Genomic DNA, 15,664 nt, shown 5'->3' on the forward strand with positions numbered 1-15,664 from the left:
ATTGATGAGACAATCAGCTAAAGTTGGTGAGCTAGCTTTGAAAGCCTCTTATCAAGTTGCTCTTTGGATGCTCAGAACAAAATGCCATACACAATTGCAGAGGATTTAATATTGCCTGCAGCCAGCGATATGTGCAAAACAATGTTTGGGACTGACGCGTACGTTAATAAACTGAAAAGCATTCCGTTGTCGGACACAACCATTGCTCGCCGTATTGATGACATGGCATCTGATATGAGAGTGCAACTAGTAGAGAAACTGAGGTTGGCAGAGGCTTTTGCATTACAATTGGATGGATCCATGGACGTTTCAAACGACGCTCAGCTTTTGGCGTTTGTGCGGTTTGTCGACCAAAATGAAATGCAGGAGGAATTTTTGTGTTGTACGCAGCTCCCTGAATGCGCAACAAGTTCTGACATTTTCAAAGTGATCGACGTTTTTTTTCAGAGAAAATTACATACCCTGGCCAAAATGTATTGCGATGTGCACTGATGGTGCAAGAACCAAGCTGGTGTAAAAAGTGGACTAATGGTGCTTGTTCAAGGCGTGGCTTCCCAAGTGACGTGGACGCATTGCATGCTACATAGAGGAGTCTGTCGTTGCCAAAGAAATGAGTGCTGAATTGTCAGACGTCATGGACTCTGTCGTGAAAGCTGTCAATGTTGTCAAGAAGACTGCTTTGTGAACACGTTTCTTTTCCTCTCTGTGCTGCTGCTGCAGGAGAAGAACACACTGCGCTACTTAACCATTCTGGGGTTCGATGGCTTTCGCGTGGAGCAGCGCTGTCACGCGTGTTTTAAGTTACGTCTATTCGGGAGTTTTTACTTAAACTGCACAGAGCTGGTTGCAAATTTCAGTGACAATGTCTGGGTGACTAAACTTGCATATCTTTACAGACGTTTACTCTGAGCCGAACGCAGACTCAACAGCTCTTTGCAACGCCGCATTACACATGCCCTCCAGCTGCATGACAGAATGGAAGGCTTTCTGAAGAAAATCAAAAGGTGGAGGGAGCGAGTCAGGGAGGGCATGTTTTCCATGTTTCCATCAGTGGATGAGTTGGGCGATTCTGCAGTGCTCTCGCCCCACATAACACGCACAGTTGTTGCACATTTGGAGGCACTCGAGGGTCAATTTGGGAAATACTTTTCTGAGACTGACTCCTTGCACAGGGACAAATCACGGATACAGCTTCCATTCAAAGATCATGCAGCAGATGGCTCAAACGTGACAGTGACAGAGGAGGATCAGCTCATCGAATTATCCACTGACAGTATATACAGAAACATGTATTAGACAAGGGGCGTCCAGATAACATAGCGATCTATTCCGTTGCCTACCATCATGGGGATCTTCAGTTCGATCCCCGTGTTACCTATGGCTTGGTCCCTAAAGACACAATTGGCCATGTCCGCGGGTGAGAAGCCAGATGTGGGTATGTGTCCTAGTCACTGCACTAGCGCCTCCTCTGGTCAGTCAGGGTGCCCATTCGGGGGGGGGGGGGCTGGGGGGAATAGCGTGATCCTCCCACGGGCTACATCCCCCTGGTGAAACTCCTCACTGCCAGGTGAAAAGAAGGGGCTGGCGACTCCACACGTATCGGAGGAAGCATGTAGTAGTATGCAGCCCTCCCCGGATCAGCAGAGGGGGTGGAGCAGAGGTCGGGATGCCTCGGAAGAGTGGGGTAATTGGCCAAGTACAATTGGGGAGAAAAACGGGGAAAAATCCAAAAAAAAAAAAAAAAAGAAAGAAAGAAAGAAAAGAAACATGTATGAGACAAGCGCACTCATCCAGTTCTGGATCTCTTGCCAGAAAGATGTCCCACAATTGACAGCAAAAGCAATGAGGAGCCTTTACTTTTTGCAATGATATATCTTTGCGAGAGTGGATTTTCCTCCCTTACCTACCTGAAAAGCAAGTACAGGTCAAGACCGCAGCCTGGGGCTGATATGGCCCTCTGCCTGACAACCTCCATCTGCCCTAAAATAGACAAGCTGTGTGCTGCTCACCAGGGTCAGACCTCTCACTAAGGTAGGAGCTGTGCCATCCGCACATAAAGTTAAGCTTAATGCTTCATTGTCCCTCCCCCATTAAAATTGTGAAATTGTATATGTAAAAAATGTCAATATAGAATTAAAACATGTTCTATAAAACACCCCACTGTTGTAGATCATGTTTTTATATTTTTATCATCCACTTATTCAGTTCACTTCTGTACAAGTAATGTAAGTCAATGTGCATTCTTGATTTTCCTAAATAAAACAAGAATTACTAAAAACATGTACTATAAATATATGAATCTGTCAGTAATTATTTTAATGGCTTAGCATTGTATACACCATTACAAAGTACTTTTATACATGGCACTATAGGCCACCCTACACATTGTTTGCACGGTTTAATAAGCAAAACAATTTATACGATATGTGATAGGGAGTCCCTCCGCCATGTCTCTATCAGCCAAGGGGTTCTTGGCCTGAAAAACGTTGAGGACCTCTGCTTTACATGGTCTAAATTAACTGAGACATTACCATTAGAGTCCATCAGGCCTCTGGTGTCTGCAACAGGATTTTATGTACAACGCTTCACTATCCATGTGACACTAACATTTCCCGCCAGTACACCAGCAACTATAATAGGCAATAGTGAAGGATCTCAAGTTAGGCTGAATACATTGCTCTCTATATGTATACTAAATGTTGTTTGTCCTTCTTTTTATCTTTTTATTTTTAATCATTTACCTTGTCTAGTATTACTGGTCTGAGAGTGATCAAACAAAATTCCGTTGTATGTATAATGACAATGAAGCATCTTATCTTACCTTAACTTATCTTATCTCAAACAGCATGATAACAACATCGATAACAATTCACCCATCCATTATCCAAACCACTTATCCTGCTCTCAGGGTTGCAGGGAATTAAAAGTTAATATATTAGCATCAAAAAGTCATCACACAGCAGCAATCATTGGCAACGCTGTCTTCGGGAGGGGGGCGGAGTCGGCTTGTGTTCGTCATGTGAATGCGTCTCTGTGTGTGTCGGAAAAACAGTGGTTCGGCTTGGAGTCGCCTTGTCACGAAAGTGGGGAGGCGTCTCCTTCGAGACTGCCGGCCGGAGAGATGCAGTTGGCGAACGCATGCAATACGAGGGTGGGTGTTTGAATTAAAATAGGGATCAATTGGCCACTAAATTGGGAGAAAAAAGGGAAAAATCAGAAATAAATTAAAAAAAAAGTCATCACACTGAGCTTTAATGATCACACCGCTTGTAGTGGGAATTGAATCTACGATCCTATGTTTGGGGGACAGTGTCACACCAGAAAGGCAACCCCTCACCCCTTTTGTCACATGACAGCAAGCACAACGACTTAAGAGAAGATCCCACACCCATGCTTGTCATGTGACAGAATAAAAAACATAGGGAAGAAAAAAAGAAGTGTAAATAAAATTAATCTCTACTTACTGTGTAGATGGAGGAGCCTCTGACTGAGGGACAGACTGAGTTGCGGGTTATGGCCCCCAGGGTCCCATCACCCTTTACCACCTCATTCTGGAGGATACTTATCAGAGCAGCAGGATCCGGTGAGAAATGCACTAACTTTGTTGGCCCATAAAATGTTTTGTCTGCAGTAGTTATCTGTTTGGGAAGGTGAGACATCACAGGGGCTCTACTGGAAGGCTGATTTCCTTTAGGCTTTTCTGTTATTTGGGTTAAATCCTCATTGCTCTGGGATATGATGGGCAGATTGCCTTTTCTTGTTGCCAAGTGCTGGGCAGTAGAGAGTTGAACTGCAAGATCTACGGCCAACTCTGAAAGACGGGAGCTTGTAACGGCACTGGATAGTTTTGTGTTTATGGTCTTTTCATGTTGGGTAGTTTGAGTACCAATCTTTGATGAAGCAGATGTTGGAGGCTTTTGATTTCTAGATGCTATTCTTGCACTCCTAGGTTGAGATAAATTGAAAGGCTCAGGTTTGGGACATGGTTTCTTCGTCTTTGCTTTACCCTACAAAAAAATTGACAAATTGTGAAGGAAATAACAACAATGAAGTGATTAAAGAGAAATAAATTCATTGACATCAGCAGGAAGGGAAGGGAACACACAGCCAGGAGTTTCTCCTCCCACTTCTTGTGGGACTGCACAAACTCCATGGGAGTCTTCAGTTGCAGGGACTTTGTGAGCACAGGAAACCGAGTTATACTTGGTTTTACAGGAGGCTTTTGGCTATTTTGTAAGCATCCTGGGTCATGGTTTTCAATATGTCGTTTGGAGAGCTCTGGCACAGACAGGTATTTAGAATGCTTGGGGTCTGCAGGTATTCTTTTTATGTTCATTCTTCATTCTGTGTCGACAGAATGAGTTGATAGTTAACAGAATCAGTTAAAGTAATTAGATTTAACTTATGAATAAAAGCTTGTAGAAAAATGAATTGTTCCCCAACCCAATCATCCTACCTATTGTGGTCACTGTCGATTTTGTTCTTACTATGGTGACACAGGACTGGTGAGGAGTCCATAGCGCCAAGATATGAGCAATAACTTCTGGACAGAAGAAGAGCTTGTAACAATAAAAAGAGTAAAGATAAATATTGGACTATCTGAAAAACAGAGCATTAATCCCTGCATAGCGATGAACAAGACATGAGTGAAGCCGAATTATGGTACATGCACGCACCACTCTAGAAAAAAGTAGTCTACTTGCAAAGGAATCCCTTTTAATTTGATTTGACATTAGCATACCATCTGTCGGTCTGTCTTCCTATTGACATAGCTAGGAAGAACGCGCTATCAGGCAATACATTTGAGTATAAAAAAAACAAAAAAACGACTTTTCGGCAAGTAGGCTTCAAATATGCAAGTATAGTGTGGTACATGCACCACTTTTCAGGAAAACAAAAAGCAATGGCATTTGACACCAGCAAAAGACCCTCATTTTCTTTTAATTACAATGCTACTAACATTGCCATGACTAGCAATCCAAAGCTATTAAAGAACTACAACAAGCAGGCACGAAACTGAAGTTACATGCTGCCAAAACGTTTGTAAAATATTTTATACACAAATGCAAATATTGCAAAACGCAACCCTGTTTAGCTGCCTTTAAAAAAGAATTAATAAGTTTTTCCAAATCTCTAAAATGTATGAAAAACAGAAATGCCCAAAAAATTATTCTTTGCATTTGAACAATTTAATGTAATTTAACCCTGGAACATTGTTTTGTCCTATTCTGTTTTATTTCTATTTATTTATCTTTTTAATTTACTATTTCTGTTTCTGCTTGGGGCCATCGGGATTCGGTCTGGTGCCCCCGGGTCGGAAGCGCCCGGCCCAACCGGGTGAGCTACACATTCACATCCATAGCAGCAGCCTCCAGACATCATACGGATCTACACACCCCACACCCCCCCCAGAATATCCAATCAGATTTCTAAAACTAGCTTCCTTCCAAAAATCAAGTCCACACCTCCCGGCACACCCAATCAGAACACAACACAACACCATTCCATGATGTCATGACCACAGGATAGGACGATGTACTCTTGGGGGACGAACTAACCCTAACCCATCCCCCAACAGTCAAATGATGGATGTTGGCCATTTTCACTATCTACTCATATATTTTCGTAATGTGTGTGTGTGTGTGTGTGTTAGTTAGTGTAGATAGCGGGAACGAAAACTAAAGCACTTATGATCCTAATTCCTTTTGGAGGTGGTAGGTATTGTCTCAGAGACTAAGGGAAAAAATCCCAGAAAATTAAAATTATGCATAATTATGCATAAATATGCAAAATATGTATTTTCTAAAAATGGCTAAAAACCACTTTTCTCGGCATTTCAGATGAGTCTGAGCATCTTTGATTTTTTTCACCTATATAAAACAAATTTTCTGGGACTTAGAAATGTTTTGGCATTATGCAAAATATATGCATTTTTGCAAAAATGCACTTATGATCCTAATTTTTTTTGGAGGTGGTAGGTATTGTTCCAGAGAGGACCAGAAAAATAGCAGAAAATTAAAATAATTATAATAATTATGCATAACTATGCAAAATATGCATTTTCTAAAAATGGCTAAAAACCACTTTTCTCGGCATTTCATATGATTCTGAGCATTTGGGGGGAGGGAGTTGGAGTGGGGGGGGGGTAAACCACTTTTCTCGGCATTTCAGATGATTCCGAGCATTTGGGGGGAGGGAGTTGGAGTGGGGGGGGGGTTTAGGGGCAGGGGGAAGGCGGTTAGCTGGCAGGATGAAGAGGAGGGAGATTTAGACGGGTGGATTACCAAACCGCTACTCACTCATATATTTTCGTAATGTGTGTGTGTGTGGTGTTAGTGTGTGTGTGTGTGTGTGTGTGTGTGTGTGTTATTTAGTGTAGATAGCGGGACCGAAAACTAAAGCATTTATGATCCTAATTCTTGTTGGAGGTGGTAGGTATTGTCTCAGAGAGTAAGGGAAAAATCCCAGAAAATTAAAATTATGCATAATTATGCATAAATGTGCATAATTGGCTAAAAAACACTTTTCTCGGCATTTCAGATGATTCTGAACATTTTTGATTTTTTCCCCTAAAATGTTTTTCTGGAACCCCCCCCCCCACCCCTTAACCTGGAAAATGTGACCCTCTCCCCCTTTAATGTTATTGTGTATGCAATGTCATGTATGTGAAATATACTTGGTTGGAACAAATATTGGCCTCAAAGGGGCAGTTAGGGCACAGTTAGCGACAGGTAGCAAGCAATTAAAATGCTCTGCTGTGATTGGCTCTGGACATGTCAGGTGATATGTTATGTGGCCTGCTATTGGTTGCTGTGAACGTCTTCTACTCATATATTTTCGTAATGTGTGTGTGTGTGTGTTAGTGTAGATAGCGGGACCGAAAACTAAAGCATTTATGATCCTAATTCTTTTTGGAGGTGGTAGGTATTGTCTCAGAGAGTAAGGGAAAAATCCCAGAAAATTAAAATTATGCATAATTATGCATAAATATGCAAAATATGAATTTTTCTAAAAATGGCTAAAAACCACTTTTCTCGGCATTTCAGATGATTCTGACTATCTGATTTTTTTTCACCTATATAAAAAAACATTTCTGGGACTTAGAAATGTTTTGGCATTATGCAAAATACTAGAAGAACCCCGCTACAATGTAGCGGTTTGGTTATCCACCCGTCTAAATCTCCCTCCTCTTCATCCTGCCAGCTAACCGCCTTCCCCCTGCCCCTAAACCCCCCCCCACTCCAACTCCCTCCCCCCAAATGCTCAGAATCATCTGAAATGCCGAGAAAAGTTGTTTTTAGCCATTTTTATAAAATGCATATTTTGCATAATTATGCATAATTATTATAATTATATTTTAATGATCTGCGATTTTTCTGGTCCTCTCTGGAACAATACCTACCACCTCCAAAAAAAATTAGGATCATAAGTGCATTTTTGCAAAAATGCATACACACACATTACGAAAATATGGGAGTTGATTGCTTCCAAGGGAGTAATGTTCTAATGGTCTTTCATTATAGAAACGTTTTATCGTATTGGCGCCCTCTTAAGATGTTAGTTGGCACTGCCTCTAATCGCTGTAAACGTCACTCTCGTTCCTTTTCTCGTCATCGGTGACGAGAGTGATGGGTAGAATATTTGCTCCGTCCCTTTTGGTGAATTAAAATGTTATAAACCACTTAAAATATGATTCACGCGTATAAAGTATTTTATGAATGTATATACAATGACTTGTGATGTAGTGTAATTGTTATAAGTGCCTGCTCTAATTGTTTTATCGAGATAAATGAATGGTGTTCTGCAACTTTGCTAGCTAGCTTCTACAGGCTCGCTAGTTACCTAGCAAGTGTCAAATCTAATTTGCTTTACGTGAACAGGGGCTGGAGCAAGATATTAACAACACTGTACCAACGGATTGTTCTTTTTGTCGTCAGGTATGTTATACTGTTTATACTGTGCAAATGTATTCGTTGTATTTAAAGTCAATTTTCTATGCTACATACAGATAAGTTCTAGTGACTTGTATCCTAGCCACATGGGAATGTGTATGCATACGTGTGATATTAAAGAATGTAGTTAATTTAAAAAACTACGATCATGCTGTATACCCCTTAACACTGTACTAACGGACTGTTCTTTTTGTCGCCAGACGCAATAAAAACACGTGCATGAACCCTTACAACCTGACGAGTCATTTGCTGCTGCACAACACGCAGACCAAAGACGAGGGGCTACACTTAATCGTGAACAAACAATTGCAATATTTTCCTTCACATTTTTCACACTGGTGTCTTTGACCCATCTTTCTAGAACCTGGTTGTACGCTTTTGTAACTCTTCAGATCGTCAGTATAGGGGCTCGGGTTGAAAATTTAGTAGTTCACTATATCTGGGTATGATGTACAGTATGTCGATATACAGTATATGCTGATGAATATCCCTCATATACTGGGGTATTCATCAGCATTTGACGTCCACTTATTCTTCGGGATAGTGTAAGGGTCTAACATACCGATAAGTGCGAGTTTTTCCCATACATCTCCCGTTGGTTTTTCCATCTAAAGCTTGTACAGAATTCTTGATCGAAGCCATCGCGGGATTGCATGAGATTGGCCTAACAGCCGATAATCGAATCTGATCCTTTGCGCCGTTAGGCCAGAACTTTGTAAAATTTATTTTGCAAACTTTTTTTCGAAGAGTCGATCACAACAGTGATGTTTTATTTCCACACGTTTGTCCGATTTTCGCTTAGAATTTCATTCTTGTAAACACAGATCGACAATGAGAACTGCAATAGTGGTTGCTAAGGTCTAGCTGTCCTCCAACACGGCGGAGCTGTTCGTTGTCATGAAAAAGTCACGTGATTGAGAATAAAGCATAATCCCATTGGACATTGCAGACATTTCTTTTTATCCCGCCCCCCCCCCCTTTCTCCCCAATTGTATCCGGCCAATTATCCCACTCTTCCGAGCCGTCCCGGGACGATATCTGTCCCAATACCGATAACGCCCCCTGCCCCCCTTTTGCCGATACCGATAAGCTGATTGATATTCATGCACCCTTCTCTGCCGATCCGGGGGGGGGGGGCTGCAGACTACCACATGCCTCCTCCGATACATGTGGAGTCGCCAGCCGCTTCTTTTCATCTGACAGTGAGGAGTTTCGCCAGGGGAACGTAGCGCGTGGGAGGATCACGCTATCCCCCCGAACAGGCGCCCCGACCGACCAGAGTAGGCGACCGGAACACATACCCACATCCGGCTTCCCACCCGCAGACACGGCCAATTGTGTCTGTAGGGACGCCCGACCAAGCCGGAGGAAACACAGGGATTCGAAGTGGCGATCCCTGTGTTGGTAGGCAACGGAATAGAGGGCCACGCCACCCAGACGCCTGCCCAATAACACATTTTTAAGCAATTATTGGCCGATACCGATAAACTGACTGATATATAATGCACCCCTAAATACTTCCACATCCAGTCAGTCACGTATGGACCTACTCACTCAAAGAGAGGTAGAAACAAACAAAGGCTCAATGTTCTCTAAAATCACACTATTCCTCTTATTATCATGTCTGTAAATGTTTACCTGCTGGTATTTTGGGTGGGTTAATTTTCAGGGCAACTGCAGTTGGAGACCATTTCACATCTACACTTCCAGATTGGTTCTGTGCCTAAGGAAGAAACGCAGACCGAAATTAGCCAATTGCAACTGTCTAAAAATACAATTCATGCTAGTTCCTAATCGAAATACCCTCCAACAAGGCGGCGATTTTTAGAGAATAGCATGTATTTAATTTGAAACTAAAACGTTAACTTTTATAAAAACTGCACTAGAAGCTATGAATCAAATGGGAGATGATGACCCTAAATTTCAATATTAGAGGCTAATAACACGTAAGAGAGTAATCCATAGGAATGTTGAATTTACATTGACTGGTTGAATAACAATACCTGATTTTGTGAAACTGCCATCTGTAGCTCTTTCAGCCATGCTTCTATGGGAAGATGGTAGACTTCAAGCCAAAGAGCCCCATTACCTGATAAACAGTTTTAAAGTCAAGGAATTTCATAGTAAAATAATTCTCTTTAAAGAGAATGACTATCACAATGAACCCAGCAGAAATTAAAGACCTTACAGCTGATAGTCGCTGCTCCATAATGTCCTCCTTTGGATAGTTCAAATGTCGTGCAAATACTCCTCTGGTTAATATTTTCCTAATAACATGAAATGTTTTTTTAGTCATTGTTTTTGTTTTTACTTTTTTTGTACATAAAAATGACAAAATGTGAAAAAGACTTACAGTAGAAGTGCTTGTTGTATTTGAAATGTTAAAGCCACTGGAAAGGTTATGCTATAATTGCACAAGTGTCTACAAAGAATGTGAATTTAAATACATTTTAATTAATTAATTCGATAGATATAGTATTTATTGTCCTACGGGAAATGTTTTCACAGCCAGTACATGCACAGAAACATACAAATAACTGCACTTCAACATACAGATATACATAGATACATAAACATGACATTCATAAACACATAGCATTCACTCACACTCACAGATAAATCTGACTGTGGATGGAGATGGGGTTCAGTCCAGTGAGGGGTGTGTTTGGTGTGTTAATGTCCAGTTCTTTTGTCTACATTCAGTTGGAGGCAGTTGTCTATGCACCATCGAATAAAATGAGAAATTGATTGTTGATAGACTGTGATGGATTTATTCTCATTAAGTAGTCCCAGTATGGCAGTATCATCAGAGTATATGTAGTAAGTGGTGATGGGTAAAGGGCTGATGCAGTCGTTTGTGTGGAGTGTAGAAAACAGGACTTAGGACACTGCCCTGAGGGGCCCTGGTGTTGGTGAGGATGGTTGATGATGTTACTGTGCCTATTCTCACAGCCTGTGTGTGGCTAAGAAGTTGTGGACCCAGTGGGTGAAGGGTGGAGGGATGTTGAAGTGGTGGAGTTTCTTTTTTTTTAATCCCCCCCTTTTTTTTCTCCCCAATTGTACTTGGCTAACTACCCCACACTTCCGAGCCATCTCAGTCCCTGCTCCACCCCCTCTGCTGAGCCGGGGAGGGCTGCAGACTACCACATGCCTCCTTCGATAAATGTGGAGTCGCCAGCCACTTCTTTTTACCTGACAGTGAGGAGTTTCGCCATGGGGACGTAGCGCGTGGGAGGATCACGCTATTCCCCCCAGTTCCTCCTCCCCCCCAAAGAGGCACCCTGACCGACCAGAGAAGGTGCTAGTATAGTGACCATGACACATACCCACATCCAGCTTCCCACCCACAGACAAGGCCAGTTGTGTCTGTAGGGATGCCCGACCAAGTCTGAGGTAACATGGGGATTTGAATCGGCGATCCCTGTCTTGGTAAGCAATGGAATAAACTGCGGTGGTGGAGTTTCTTGGTCATCTGGTGGTGTTGAATTGTATTGAAGGCAGAGCTGAAGTCGATGAAGGCAATTGAAGCAAAGTTGCCAGGTGATTCCCGATGTTGGAGGAGGGAGTGGAGGAGACATGCCACAGCATTCTCTGTCCCCTGTCTGGCCCTGTAGGCAAACTGATATAGGTGCAGTTGTGGACTTGCAGCTGGTAGGATGGTGCGCAGGATCAGTTTTTCCAGGCATTTCATGGCTATTGGGGTGAGTGCGACCGGTTGGTAGTGGGTGGGTTCAGAGGGGCGGGGTTAGATTTTTTTATATGACACATAACTGTGATTAATGTGATATAATATACATGTGTATGAATTGAAGCCAATAGACCAGAAGCTTCCCAGGAAGCACAGGAAAAGCATGTGGAATGCAATTAGGGTGATATGACAGTTAACAGAAGAGGGACAGGTGTGCCTACACTAATGACTACTTTCTTCAAAGATGTTTTGAAAGAGCTGCAGACATAAAGGGTGGTACATAGTGGGCGCAGTGGCGGCCCAGCCAGTTAAACACATAGGCCTGATCGCAACGATCCATGTTCGAATCCAGTAAGGTCCTTTGCTGCAAGTCGTCCCTAATGCTCTGTTCACTCTGGTGTTTTTTGTCTATCTTTACTGTCCTGTCTAATACTAAAGGCTGAAATGTTAGACATATAACAAAAAGAAAAAAAGAAAGAAAAGTTGCACACAGTGATGGGAAAGACATCTATCTTCCAATTAAGGTGCGATAAAAAGGGTTCAGTATCCTTGACTATACGTACCGTCTTGTTAATAACTTTGAGGAGGTGAATGATTTCAGCATGATATAAAAAAACTCTGGCAACACCTGCAATGATAAAGAAAAGAAACTAGCTGTTATATGGTTTGGAGACAGTGGCACTGATGAAAAGACAGGAGGTGCAGCTGGAAGTGGCAGAGTTGAAGATGCTAAGATTTTCACTGGAAGTGACAAAGAAGGACGGGATTAGGAGCAAGTATATTAGAGGGACAGCTCAGGTTGGACGGTTTGGAGACAAAGCAAGAGAGGCAAGATTGAGATGGCTTGGATATGTGTGGAGGAGAGATGCTGGGGATATTGGGAGAAGAATGCTGAATATGGAGCTGCCAGGGAAGAGGAAAAGAGGAAGGCCAAAGAGGAGGTTTATGGATGTGGTGAGAGAGGACATGCATGCGGCTGGTATGACAGAGGAAGATGCAGAGGACAGTAAGAGATGGAAATGGATGATCCGCTGTGGCGACCCCTAACGGGAGCAGGCAAAAGTAGTAGTAGATGTACACACCCATCTCAATGCAAGAGGGGAAAAGGTGTGGGGGGGGTGAATAGGAGGCCACAGATCTTACACACAACAGGTTACCTTATGTAATTCAGTGGCTATGCAACCTGTTCTATGTGGATAAGACATAAAGATCTCTTAAAGTCAGGATTACTGAGCATAGATGGGCCATTAGAAAGAGAAACCAAAACAACCTGATGGCAGCCTATTTCATAAAAGCCGGTCATCATTTGGCATGTTTCAGGTTATGGGGGCATTGAGAGGTTAGACCCACCACATAGGTGGGGCTGACTGGACAACATGTTATTACACAGAGTGTTTTTGGATAAACACTTTGAATACAGTGTCAAGTCAAGTCAAATTTATTTGTATAGCCCAATATCACAAATAACAAATTTGCCTCAGGGGGCTTTATAGCAACACAACATCCTTAACATCCTGTCCTTAGACCCTTGCATCAGATAAGGAACAACTCCCTAAAAAAAAAAAAAAAACTTTAACAGAGAAAAAATAGGAAGAAACCTCAGGGAGAGCAACAGAGGAGGGATCTCTCTCCCAAGACAGACAACGTGCAATGGATGTTGTGTTTACACAATTTACAGAATACAACATTGAAAGAGGGTAACAGAATTATAACGGAATTATAAAATATATGAAGGATATGATGAGGAGGATGCCAAGCAGTGTCCAGATGCCGCTGGAACAGCCCAGGACCCGAGCCACGCGACCACCATCAACATATAGACAAAAAAACCACATTAGTCACATGTCTGGTGAGAGAAGGATATAAAATTGAAAACGGATAACAAAATTATATGGATTTATAAGAAATATAAAAAGAAAATGTGATGAGAGTGACGCCAAGCAGTGTCCAGGTGGCGACCAACTTCACCATGGAGACCTGGGAGGAGGACAGACTACATGTGCACACAGGGGAGACTCACGTCACAACATTCACACACACAGCAGAAGAGAAAGGAGAAGACATCATTCAGAGAGAGAGAAAAGACATGTGAGAGAAGAGAACAGTTTGCAATAGTCAATAATCTATACGCTATAATCTCGTCAGCGGAACAGTGCTTGGTAAATTTATTGAGACAGAAACTGACCCACCATGCAGTACAGGTTGTGAAGCACTCAACTTAAAGGCAACTGATGGTACGCTAAGGCAAAAAAGACCAGTTTTAAGTTTGGGTTTAAAGGACTCAACAGACTGATTGTCTAATGGCAGCAGGCAGGTTATTCCACAAGAACGGGCCCCGATAGGAAAAGGCCCTGTCACAAGCTGACTTCTTTTTAACTTTGGGTACACACAGAAGCCCTGTATTTTGAGAGCAGAGAGCTCGAGATGGAATGTACGGTCAAAAATGGCATGAATTAATATTTTGATGCATGACCTTTTTTGAAATAAGGTGACATGTTGTGTGTAGGGTCTGTGGTATCCTGTTGACCCCCCCCCCCACACACACACACCTTTTTTTCCCTCCTGTACTGAGACGGACTTTATGATGGTATTTCACCTAATGTTCTTCCCATTTTCGACAATTGGGATGTTTACATATTGTATATTTTCAATATCCTATATGTATATTTTAATCTTCTGAGAATGTATTATAGCTGTGAAACCCAGTGTGTGTCCATTTTTTTTGTCATGTGTCTCAGGGAGTACACCTTTTATGTGTACACCAACACACCTGTTAATCTAAATTTGTGTATCTTGACAAAGGTCCTCTGAGGCTAAAACATCGATTTGATAAATTTATACTTTTGGGCACATTCACAAAATATGAAAAACACCTTTTTTGCAGTCAATTTGAGGTATAGTAGAAGCATCAACCTCAAGTTCCTCAAAAGATGACTTTTTCCAAGTCTCGTTATCCAGCATAGCCCACAATGGCTCCTTTACCTACCCATGTCATCAACAGTGCCAAGTAGATAGGCTCTCTCACTCATGGAGGTGATTTGAATGGATGTGATTTCCAGGCTGTCCTCTAGCCATGCCGAGACACAGATGAGAGAGGACACACAATTCACGGACAGGCCACAGGAGTGACCCATACCAATATATCTTCCATCCTCTGAGCATGCCAGGCAATTGGGGCTCTCTGGAAGCTGATTGACAAGTGACAACTATGAAACAAAAGTCAAAGTAGCTCTCTTTTGGCAAACATTGAGCTGTTTTGCAGATACCTTTTGTCACAGGAGGTTATCGGTTTGGGGGGAAAAATCGATTCATTTTTTTCACATTAAGTTTTTACTAATATGGTTGTCAAAAGTCCAAGATAATAAAACTGGGGATATAGTATCTTGTGCTTTCACCTGTGTAGCTCTAGACGGCTCCAATGTAGGGGGTTTCTTTTTGGATTTCTCAGCTTCCCTTGCTGTTTCCCTCTTTGAGACGATGTCCCAGGCGATGTCGAACAGGCTGTCCAGGATCTTATTAACCATTCGAAATGGCTGAGGCAGGTGATCCCTTGGTTCGACGGGAATCACCAAAGAACTAACATCTTCATTCTCACTCCAGTCATTATCCGAGGGCTCTGGGATATCCATAAGATATTTTATGATATACAGCAGACACCCTATTCGAGGAAAATATCTGGTTATTTCTTACCCAGCAGTTGCCATTCTATGTATTAACTGCAAAGTTAGGGCAAAAAAAAGAAGAAAAAAAAGAAGACAGTCACAACGCTGTAGGACAGTGAAATCAGTTCAGACATCAGTTAACAAGGCTAGTGTGGTAGGAGGTGAGAAAAGGTAAATCACACACTAAAAGACATACATCCCGGACAGTCTTTAATATTCCCCACTGTCTACCTTCTATTAATATAGCACTTGAGTGGATGACTCGTTAATTTAAGTATAAAACAAGATATGACGTATTTAAACAAGGTGAATATTCCCATGTGTTATAAGGAATGACAATTTCGGCGGCTAATCAGAAAAAT

At 42.1% G+C, this 15,664-nt stretch overlaps 1 protein-coding gene across 1 annotated transcript in view; it reads right to left on the minus strand.

The window, feature by feature from the left end:
• The window catches only part of wdr93 (WD repeat domain 93), a 40,996-nt gene extending 25,727 nt beyond the window's left edge, over positions 1-15,269 (minus strand). Inside the window, exons 1-6 of the mRNA XM_056279291.1 lie at positions 15,036-15,269; positions 14,627-14,846; positions 12,204-12,268; positions 10,141-10,219; positions 9,956-10,041; positions 9,591-9,675 (exon numbers count right to left, since the gene is read on the minus strand). Of these exons, the coding sequence (XP_056135266.1) occupies positions 9,591-9,675; positions 9,956-10,041; positions 10,141-10,219; positions 12,204-12,268; positions 14,627-14,846; positions 15,036-15,269 (769 nt within the window). The remainder of the gene's footprint in view (positions 1-9,590; positions 9,676-9,955; positions 10,042-10,140; positions 10,220-12,203; positions 12,269-14,626; positions 14,847-15,035) is intronic.
• Positions 15,270-15,664: the final 395 nt, after the last annotated feature.

This window comes from Lampris incognitus, chromosome 4 (genome assembly GCF_029633865.1).
Source record: "Lampris incognitus isolate fLamInc1 chromosome 4, fLamInc1.hap2, whole genome shotgun sequence".
NCBI classification, from domain to species: Eukaryota; Metazoa; Chordata; class Actinopteri; order Lampriformes; family Lampridae; genus Lampris; species Lampris incognitus.